The sequence below is a fragment of the Buceros rhinoceros genome, unplaced genomic scaffold (genome assembly GCF_000710305.1).
Source record: "Buceros rhinoceros silvestris isolate BGI_N320 unplaced genomic scaffold, ASM71030v1 scaffold549, whole genome shotgun sequence".
NCBI lineage: Eukaryota > Metazoa > Chordata > Aves > Bucerotiformes > Bucerotidae > Buceros > Buceros rhinoceros.
In genome coordinates, this window is record NW_010429653.1 from 26,924 (window position 1) to 37,580 (window position 10,657).

Genomic DNA, 10,657 nt, shown 5'->3' on the forward strand with positions numbered 1-10,657 from the left:
TTTCCCTCATAAAGTGAATTATTCTAACCCATTCCACTTCTCTGAAAAATGTTTGCTCTTGGCTTTCTGAAGGTAGTGTTTCTACTCATTCTAGTGAATGAGATCATCTTCGTGTTGTAAAACAGTGATGCTGGTAGTTGTGTGTTCCCAGTTTTCAACCATTCTGGTTCATTCAGGCATGAAGATGTCTTTATTTTGGTATTTTTTTAGCATGTAGGATCCAACAGCTTGAGACTGGAAACGAGGAACTGAGCTGCTGATACAGTGCCTCTGTTGCAATATGATGCATAATGTAGTGTCTAGAGCTCACAATTCTTTAGCTGGACCCTTATTTTTGCTGGAAAGGAACGTCTGCTGCACAGTTTGTGTATGGCTAATGCAGTTGTGTCAGTAGATGTTGAAATGTAACTCTTTATTCCAACACCATCTGCGTGGAAACAGCCTGTCGAGGCGGGAACATGTGTGGAAGATAGCGGCTGTGGTACTCAGAGGACGTCTGTATCGCTGCTGGAAAATCAGCTGATCACATTCACCTGCTGGGGCTACTTCACACACGAAAATAATGCCTTTTTCCCTACCATCTAGAAACTTTTTAACAACGCTGCCAGGTGGTTTGACCTACTTAGAATTCACTTTATCATATGAAGAAACAGTTCTGAGTTTGTGACATTTCTAGGAATTTTGTGAGTGTCTGGTGTGGAAAAGCTCAGTGTCAGACCTTTGCTGCTAATCTGCTGCTGTTTTGATGCCTCTTGTGCACAACTGATCTCTTGAGAATGACTGAAGTTTTTCTTGTGATTTCCCGAGTCATGTTCACATCATTCAAAATTATAATTTCTTTGATCTTTTAAACATTGTTACAGCGTGAATAAAGAACAGTAGAGATGGAAAAAATTTTTTGATTCTTACATGAACGTTCTTTCTTTGCTTTAAGGATCACTCAGGTACCCTGAAGAATACTCTTCTCCAGGTGGATCAGAACTGTGTTCGTAACTCGTATGATGTCTTCTCTTTGCTTAGGTAAGGTTTTGGGGGAATATTCTCTGTCACTTCTTTAGTGTGTGTGGAAGGAGCCTTTCCAAATGTAAAAAAAAAAAAAAAAAACCCAAAAAAAAAAAAACCCCCCAAACAAACAAAAAAAAACCCTGCTTTCCTGGAAGGAGCCTTTCCAAATGTAAAAAAAAAAAAAAAAACCCCAAAACAAAAAAACCCCCCAAACCAACAAAACAAAACCCTGCTTTCTGGACTGGAATGTGCAAAGAGGGGTCTGCGTAGTGCCCATTTGCTGCTGGTAGCAAGGAGGTGGGCCTTGCTCTATGTAGAGACCACCAAGGCACGTAGGCTTCTGCCATGTGGATGCTGGAGCACTGGCACTGGCCCATGGACTTGCCTTGCTAGTGTTGAAATTTTGGAGCTTTGTTGTTGGAGAGCTTCTGTGGAAAGCCCCTACTCCGTTCTCCTCAATGAAATGAAAACTTATTTAAATAAATTAGAATGGTGGGGGGAAAAAAGGCACTTGCCCAACCTCACCATGGTAGAATGATGCTGTAGTTAGAACAAAAGCAGCAACACGCCTAAGTGAGTGGAGGGTGGATTTTTGGTGGATTGTTTTATGTTGAACCACCAAATTGAATTTACCTTTTGCATAATTCTCCCGTACAATGTAGAAGAGAGGCACCATATAGCCAGGACCCAGGTACCCCAGCACACATGTGGTGTGACAGGGGTGTGGGAACTGTGCTTGGAGGTGGCTGCATGAGAGTCTCTGGTGAAGAAGACTCTAAATGGTAAACCAGAAGGTCTTTTTCTGCTTCAATTATAGCAGTTCAAGAATTGTAGCTGTGGGGAAATAGTGTTTTTAAACAGTCAGTAGGTTGGTTTTGAGGAATTTGTATATTTAAAAGGTGTTTCATGAGACTGGTTGCTAACTTCAGTTCTGCAGTGATAGCAATAGATGTGCTACAAAGGAAACCCTTGAGAAGGAAATGTTTAAGATGCTGTCAAGTCTTTGGAAAAATGAGTATTTACTTTTTAATCTGTTGTAAAAGCTGAATCCATCCAGTAGCATTAACAGTAGGTGTCACTGTTGCCCACATGAAGCATTAGGTGGACGTTCTCTAGTGAAGAAAGCGGTGGGAAAGGTTAACTCTAGGTTGCTTATTTAGAAGTCTTTGTTTTGTAAGCTCTCTTAAAATTTAAGGGTGCTGTTTCTCGATTCTGTTAAACTAGCTGGTAATGAACTGGACCAACTGGAGCTCTCTCTAACCCTGTCTAAACAGAACTGTGCTGCTGCTTCTGAAAGTGCCTGACAGTCAGTCATAAAGCTGGCAAGAAATGAAGGTGTCAACTTAAATCTGCGTGATGGGTGCTCACCAGTGCTCTCCTGAAACTGGAGCCAGGCGCTTTGCTCAGTTCTGGGAAGGTCAGGGCCCAGGCACAGTCTCTTGCAGTTTCTAGGTGTGCTGTTGGGTGTAGCTCCTGGTTAGCCCTGCCTCTGAGCTAAGACATTCTTTCTTTTTACTTTGTCCTAACCCCTGAAGGGTGTTTTGCTTTGTCCTGTGAGGGTGAGGAAGCCCTGGCCCAGACTGCCCAGAGAGGTTGTGAGTCTCCTGCTCTGGGGAGATCCCAAACCCACCTGGATGCCATCCTGGGCACCCTGCTCTGGTGACCCTGCTCTAGCAGGGGGGTTGAACCAGATGAACTCCAGAGGTCCCTTCCAACCCCTACTGTTCTATGACTGTCTGAAAAGGAACAGGTTTTTCCAGGTATCAGCACCAGGCCTGCTGTTTATATTTCAGTGGATTCTACACACCCTGTCAAGGAGCATATATTGCATCGTCCAGTTCCAGCAAAAGTTAGAAGGTATAATTTGGGACCATACCTAAGTGCTATTTTTTGCCTGTTTTGTTCCTAGCCAGGAAAGTTCTTTGGGAACTGAGGCAAACTCCACGCAATCCTGAATCCTTTCCATTCCCTGTTGTGTTAACTTGGCTTTTTCACAAGTATACCCTTTCTGTTGCTGTTTACCTTTGATATTTGGCTCAAAAGCCTGGAGATTGTGTTTATTTCTTTTAAAAGAATCTCTAGTCTCTTTTTGTCAGGTGTCATTTTTCTCCTAGAGAATCACAGAATTGTTTGGGTTGGAAAAGACCTTTCAGCTCAGAGTCCACCTGTTCCCCCAGCACTGCCAGGTCCCCACTAACCTCTGGCCCTCAGCACCACCTCGACACGGCTGTTAAACCCCTCCAGCCATGGGGACGCCACCTCTGCTCTAGGCAGCCTGGGCCAGGCCTGGACAACCCCAACAGGCAAGAAATTGTTCCTCAGGACCAATTTTGACCTTCCCTGGTGCAGCTTCAGGCCATTTCCTCTCATTCTGTCACTTCTTGCTGGGAAGAAGAGACTGACACCCCTGTCACTCCAGTCTCTTGTCAGGGAGTTGAGAGCCAGAAGGTCTCCCTTGAGCCTCTTTTTTTCCAGGCTCAACCCCACTAGGTCCCTCAAATGCTACTTATAGGAGTTGTTCTCTAGATCCTTCTCCTACCAAGCAGTCTGGTTCAACTGCCTCCCCCAGGAGTCCAGGCTTGAGTAACTCGCCACTGAACTCTTTCTGCAGATAGTTTTCATGAGAACATGTTCCATTTACCCATGGAAGAGAGATGGGCGTAACTTGAGTCGTGATTCATTAGACGGAATGTGTGCTTTGGGGGGAGATGAATTGCTGTCTACCTGCTTCTGTCTGTTGGCTGTAAAGAGCATAGGAAGGTGTGCACAGCGTAAAAGTTTGCATCTGGTCACAAATCCAATGTTTTGAAGACTTTCTCTTGATAAGATATTTGTCAGTTCACAAGCTGCACATGTTTTCAAGAGACATGTGGATATGAAGAATGTGGCTTTGTTTAAACTTCCTTCAAAAGGAAGCAAGTCCTGGTGATGGTGGTACCCGCATCCAGTTATTCTGATGGTACCGTGGTGTAACCACTGCGGTCAGCTGTAGAGTGTGAAAATCTATTGAGAGCAGTTTCTAGCTCAGTCTTTCACTCTCAAAAAGCTTATATGGTTGATCTTGCTCTGCTATCAAAACTGCTTTTTGGGGAAAAAATGATGTAATATTTTACTTCTCAGAGCTGAATAGCTACAATTTACAATGCTTGCGAATAGGCCTTAATGAAAAGCACGTGCTTGGCTCAAATGATGTTGATTTTAAAATTAATTAGGAATGGTAGAACATGTGAACAGTAGAGATATTTTTTTGAGTGTTGGATTAAAATAGTGCCTGCGTGCTCAGATGCTTAATTACATGGATTTACAAGTTAATTAAGCAGGAGGAAAAGTTTAAGTACCCAGACAGCTCAGCTTTACGCAAGGAAGTTCTCAGCACCTCTGCAGCTTGGGAACCTTCTCGTTTTGGGGCAGGGACAAGATCCTCGAGCAAACATAGTGCTGCTTTAAGTTGTTAATGCCGTATGGAAACGACAAATGTTCTTCCAGCCCTTTGTTTTCAAGAGGCCAGCTCGCAAAAGTTAACCACCCCAACTGGAAATTTAGATCAGGAAGTTTTTGTCCCTTGGCCGCATTGTCATATTTCCTGAAAAGAGGTCACTTAAAGGCTTTCTAAATAGGATGTAGCAGGTAGTAATAGGTTATAGAGTAACACATTTCACCTTTCACATAACACTCAGGATGGGCCAAATTCGTCTGAGGTCATGTTCTGGACGTGTCTCCATAATCAAGCTCTCAGCACGTTTGCTGCACTAATGGGAATAGGTTTCTCTTTAGTGTTCTCTTAGTTATCCTTTTCTTTAAACTTTGAAAAATGGACTTTTCAGTCTTAAGTAGCGTTGGGAAGAGGAGATGTGCTGGCAGTCACTAAAAGGGCTTAAAATCCCAAATGTTAAAACTTTATTTCAGTTCTTAAACACAGAAAGGAGAATCTTGTGTTCTACGACAGCTTTTCCTGTTATGGTGACACTTGGAGCAATTGGGCTGCTAATAGCTGTTGTGCCTCTATGTCTAGGAGTGCCTGAAATCGTCCCAAATTCTGCCTGCAGGCAAAAAGGGCTCTAAAAACTGGTGAAACCTGCCCCTTTGAAGCTTTTCTTCCTCTATTTTTATGTCTCCAGTCAAAAGAGCTTTCTCTATGGTTTAACCATTCCTTCAGCAGATGGGATGGCACATTTGTGCTATTAGCCAGTTAGTGCAGACTGCCAACATTTTGGTTGTATTTTTTGTTAAAATACTGTTTAACAACAAAATCTGATACTGAAACAATTTGTGTGCTGGGAATGAGTAAAAGACCAGGTCCAGGCAACTGCTGTGGTATTGGTAATATCTACTCTGGCTGAAGTTGATCTAAAGAATACCTTGAGGTGTTAAAGGATTCCTTCTGGTAATGCCACACGGGAGTCCGATCTAGTGGATTAAATCTTGGAAACTTGAGCAACTCCAGAGACAGAATCACAGAATCGTTTTGGTTGGAAAAGACCTTTCAACTCCAAGTCTAAATGTTCCCCCAGCACTGCCAGGTCACCACTAACCCCTGCCCCTCAGCACCACCTCTCGACGTGGCTGTGAAACCCCTCCAGGGATGGGGACTCCACCACTGCCCTGGGCAGCCTGGGCCACGCCTGGACAACCCCAACGGACAAATTGTTCTGCAGGGCCAACCTCAGCCTCCCCTGGTACAAGCCCCTCAGCACCACCTCTCGACGTGGCTGTGAAACCCCTCCAGGGATGGGGACTCCACCACTGCCCTGGGCAGCCTGGGCCACGCCTGGACAACCCCAACGGACAAATTGTTCTGCAGGGCCAACCTCAGCCTCCCCTGGTACAACTTGAGGCTGTTTCCTCTTGTCCTGGTGCTTGTTCCTGGCGAGAAGAGGCTGACCCGCCCCTCGCTCTGACCTCCTGTCAGGGAGTTGTCAAGAGCTGGAATGTCTCCCTTGAGCCTCCTTTTCTCCAGGCTCAAGCCTCCCAGGTCCCTCAGCTGCTCCTTAGTGCACTTGTGCTGCAGACCCTGCACCAGCTTCATTGCCCTTCTCTGGACACAGTCCAGCACCTCAATGTCCTTCTTGTAGTGAGGGGCCCAAAACTGGACACAGTACTCAAGGTGTGGCCTCACCAGTCTCCCAGGTCCCTCAGCTGCTCCTTAGTGCACTTGTGCTGCAGACCCTGCACCAGCTTCATTGCCCTTCTCTGGACACAGAGACCATGCGAGCTGCACTGTGATTGAAAACAACAGGGTCCCACCGTTCTGCTGATAAATCTTCTGCAATGCCTTGGACAACTAAATGTGACTTTTCAAATGAAATTATAATGCTAATTAAGGGAACAGCTTGCCTGTATTTCACATCACAGCAATGATGGCACAGGTTCAGTGGTGGTCCAAGACTGCCAGTGAGAAGATACTTCTCTGAGGAGGACCAGAGGACAACTTCTGAACTACCAACTGATTACTTGCTAGGGTAGAGGCTGAAAGAAACTTGCAGTGAACTGCTGAACATTTCAAGCGTGTGTCTCATCATCAAAGAGATGTCATTTAAGAATGCAAACATGAGCAGTGCTTGTCTGTAGTCTGAAGCTGTGAGATGTTGGTGAAACCTGCTGTGTTAAGTGTCCAATACTAAAACCTGGGGACGCAATGTAAAATTGGCTTTTGCTTAGCTCCTGCTGTCTCAAAGAGCCTTTTAACAGATAAGTTCCTCGTGTGTTTAAATACTTCCATCTTTATAATCAGTCTTACTGGACAAACAGAACTTAGACAAGTTGATCTCTAAAACTAGAAACCGAGTCAGAAGTAGTAGGTCAGCATAAGCAGTCGTAGTGTTGAAAAATTTGTTCGTACTCAGAGTAGTTTCTCTGAGACAGCAGTCAGTGGAGCTGCATGTGCCAAATGTAGTAACTGCCTGTGGGCAGCTATTTTTAACATATGGAAATTTGAGTGGGGGAAGATGGAGTGAGCAAGGTCTTCACGAGCTTAAACTGCTTTGTGCTAAGGTGTATCTCGGGCGTGCACGGACCTATTCACAGCTGAGGAGAAGCACAAGACAAGTGAGTCCTGAACACTGACAGAGTGTCTTGTCTTGACAGCCAGTAGCTCTGTCAGACTTGCTGTCGCAAAGTTGCTATGAGCAGCATTTCCAAACTTTAGGCTTCCAAATGTTTGGTGGAATGAAAATGAGGGAAAGCAGGAAGAAAATGTGCTATCAGCTGCTCTCTCAACTTCCCTGAAGTTCCTCTATTTCCATCCTCACCACTGTGAACGAAGCGAACCCAACGGAGCTGTGCTGTAGGTTGGCTTCAGCCTGCAGCCTTTGCAGTTCTGACTGCATGGAAATGGAGTTGCTCTTTGCTATCTTGTTCCTTTTAGCATGCTAGTAGATGCATAGAGGTAAGAGGAGGTAGGAAAGATTTATTTAAGACTTAACTGCCAGGGCATATTTTTAATTTCTAGCTTTTTCCTGTGCTGTTTTTCTTCCTGAGAGAAGGGCCCGAACTCATAGCTGCTACCAAAACCCTTCTAAAAGTTGTAGTTATGGATGTTCCTGCATGAGGAACAGTGCTTCATCCTGAGATGACATGTGTGGGTGGCAGGAAGGGGTGTTGCTAATAGTCTGATGCTCTTTTCCTGTAAGTATCTGAGCAATCAAATTGCTGGCTCTCATTGCAGACTTCCAGACTTTAGTGTTGCTGCTGCCGTTGCCATTGCCCTCTTGCAGCAGACATGGACATGCACTGAAGCGTGCAGTGGGTAGTAGGATTCCTCTTAGCCTGACTTGTGCTCTAAAATCAGGAAGTTCCTCTGCTAAAACTTCCCTTTGCTAGCAGTAAGTGGGGTTGTTTTTCTGGGGTGGCCAGGCTGGATGTTTCTAACTAGGAAAGATTTCCACCTGGAAGACTTGGCTCTTTGTGCTGTAGAGGCGGCCAAGACAAGGCAGGCATCCCCTTGGCTTTGGAAGTGAAAACCCAGGTGGCCTCCAGCCAGCGTAAATAAATACGAACTGTAATCGGACCTCTTGAGTGCCTCTACGAGCAGAACTGAAGTGGATGAACAGTGTAACAAGTGTCATCTCTCTTGGCCTAAAAACCACGTGGGCTGGAATTGTGAGGTGGTGCCTTCCTGGGAAGGAGCGATGAGGATGGAAACTGGGATCTGATGGGTTTTTTGGGGGGGATTCCTTAGGGATTTTGATCTGTGGAATCAGACTTCTGGACAAATCCGTTCCCAGGCATTTTAGAGCTAAGCTATGTGGAAACTGAGGCGAATCAGTCACCAGAAGAGTCAATTTACAAGCCTGACTTTTGCCAAAGTCTGTAGAAGAGAGCGACGTGGGTCATAGCAAGTCAAAACAGTCCATGAAGCGTAGGAGAGAGGTGGGTTTTTTGTATGTTAAGCTGACTGCAGGATTAGGCTGCTCTTACCTTTAGCTTTCCTCATATGCCAGAAGGAATAAAGCTCCCCTACAGTGGCAGATTTTTTAGTGTAAGCATGACAGGCGTGTTGCTGGCTCATGATCAAATCTGTTTTCAGAGCACTGTTTGAGAGAGAGGTTACACAGAGCTGTGCAAAAACCTTCAAAACTGGCTTTGTTCTGCTGCTTGATTTGTGATGGCGTGTAGGAAACCATGTTAACAAAGCAATGTTCAGTTAGATTAGGAGTCACAGCCCAGTCTTTCTTCTGGCTTTATTAGAGTTGATGACAAACAGGGCATGTCACTTAGTGAAATGATTTTTGAACAGGTATGTGGAAGTGTTGAAGGAGGAAGATTTTGTGAGTGTGGCTCATTTTGTTATGACTTTGTCCTGGCTACGGCTCTAAGAGTGGTGCTGCTCGCTGCTCTGTTGTTCAGCCTGGGCAAAGATGGTGGTGAATGTGGCCTCCAAAAGTACCAAATCACATCAGGGAAAGTCAGTGCTGTGTTTGAGAGGAAATAAAATGAATTGAAGATCTTGCAGTGGGGAAAATGCTCTAAACTCTCTGATAATTCAGACCAGGGCAGGGTGGGGAATACCCCTGACTGAGGAGCTGGGGAAAACTCCTGGGAGCATAACGACCATCCCTTTGTCTGGGGGGAGATCTCGCTTCTCCACTTCAGCTGCGGACTCCCACTTCTTGTGGAATTATGCTTGGATTTGAGTTTGGGGACGGAAAAAGCACAGCTTGAAAAACATGCCTGAATATTGTCTGGTATTTCTCCTCTTCCCTCCAGTGGGTAAGGCCTGTGCTCAGTTGTCACAAACACCTTATCAGTTGTGTGATGGAAGGACACAATCAACTCTGGAGCAGATGTTTCCCTTTTTGGGTGGAGCCCATTAACCCCTTCAACCTGAATTTACACCTCTTCCTTTTTCCTCTGTTTACAAACAGCTCAAAGCAGCCAATTGCGGTGTCCATGTGGACTTGATTATTCAGAAACTTAATTTGAGTTTTACACATGGAAGACTCAAAACTGTTTCAATGAGGGACAGTATCTGTGCTTCACCAAGGCTGAATGCTGAGTTTCGTACAGCACTGGCTCTTGTCGGGGTTTAATGCTATACGTGAACAAGTCAGACTTGCATTTTCTTCTCTTCTTACTCCCTACTGTCTTCTCTCACCCTACATCTGCTTTTGACAAATCGTAGGTGTAGGTTTCTGAGGAAATTGGGAATGGGAGTGTCTGATTATAAATTAGATTTTTCTTGTGGGAAAGCAGATGTAGCAAATGATGGTTTAAGGGACTGTATAAAAAAAAAAAATATTCTAGCTGGCTGGCACTCTCCATAATCTAGTCATAATCTAATTTCTGGCCCAGTACAAAGTAGTGTGCATTCCATTTTTTGTATTTAATAGGAAAGTCCTGAATTGTTTTTTTTCTTTAATGATAGGTTTGGGTATTTTACTTCCAGCATCCTACATCTCGCTTGTTGCCAGAAGCGTTCAGTTCTATTTTCTAAATCCCTGGTAGTAATTCTCAGTTTAAATTTAGTTTCATTGTAAACTAAGGTTGTTCTGGCAACTAAGACCATGGGCTTTTATTTCTTGTGTGAGAAGTAGCTGTAGTGAGTGACTGCTGTAATGAATTGGTGTATATATGGCTTACAGTGCTGTACATGAAAAATCCAGATGTGTCTGATAGAAGCAAATGGATACTTGGAGTGTACAGTAGAAGTACAAAATCCTGTATCAAACACCTAATAAAGTTGAGACTCTTATTAATGCAAATACAAGCGTACGTTGGCTTCGTAGTCACAACTGTCACCACACTCCCATCTTTCAGTTTGGTAAAGGTTACAGCCAGGAGTGAACTTGCTGTATAAAGCAGTAAAGCACTAGTCTAATTCATGACCAGGAGGGTCATGTCTTAAAGGAAAGTGCTTCAGCTTCAACCTTCAGACATTGTCTCAAACTGACTGCCTGCTGAAAGAGAAGAAATGTGTTGTCACAGCGCCTTCCTGAGATGTAAAGTCAAGTTGTGTTGGACCACCATGTTGTACAATGTTGGGAAGTTGGGAGAACAAGATGAGGATGTTACTGCAAAGGAACCCTATAATGGTGGAGTCCAAGTCAGTGCTGACAGTGAACCAATTGGCATAACATCATATGGTAGAATTGTTTCAAATCTTCCAGCTGAGGTAGCAAGTAGGGGGTTTCTTTGGGGGGGGGGGGGGGGAGGA

At 44.6% G+C, this 10,657-nt stretch overlaps 1 protein-coding gene across 1 annotated transcript in view; it reads left to right on the forward strand.

The window, feature by feature from the left end:
- The window catches only part of UVRAG (UV radiation resistance associated), a 78,973-nt gene that overhangs the window by 11,877 nt on the left and 56,439 nt on the right, over positions 1-10,657 (forward strand). The window contains exon 6 of the mRNA XM_010142703.1: positions 935-1,020. Within this exon, the coding sequence (XP_010141005.1) occupies positions 935-1,020 (86 nt within the window). The remainder of the gene's footprint in view (positions 1-934; positions 1,021-10,657) is intronic.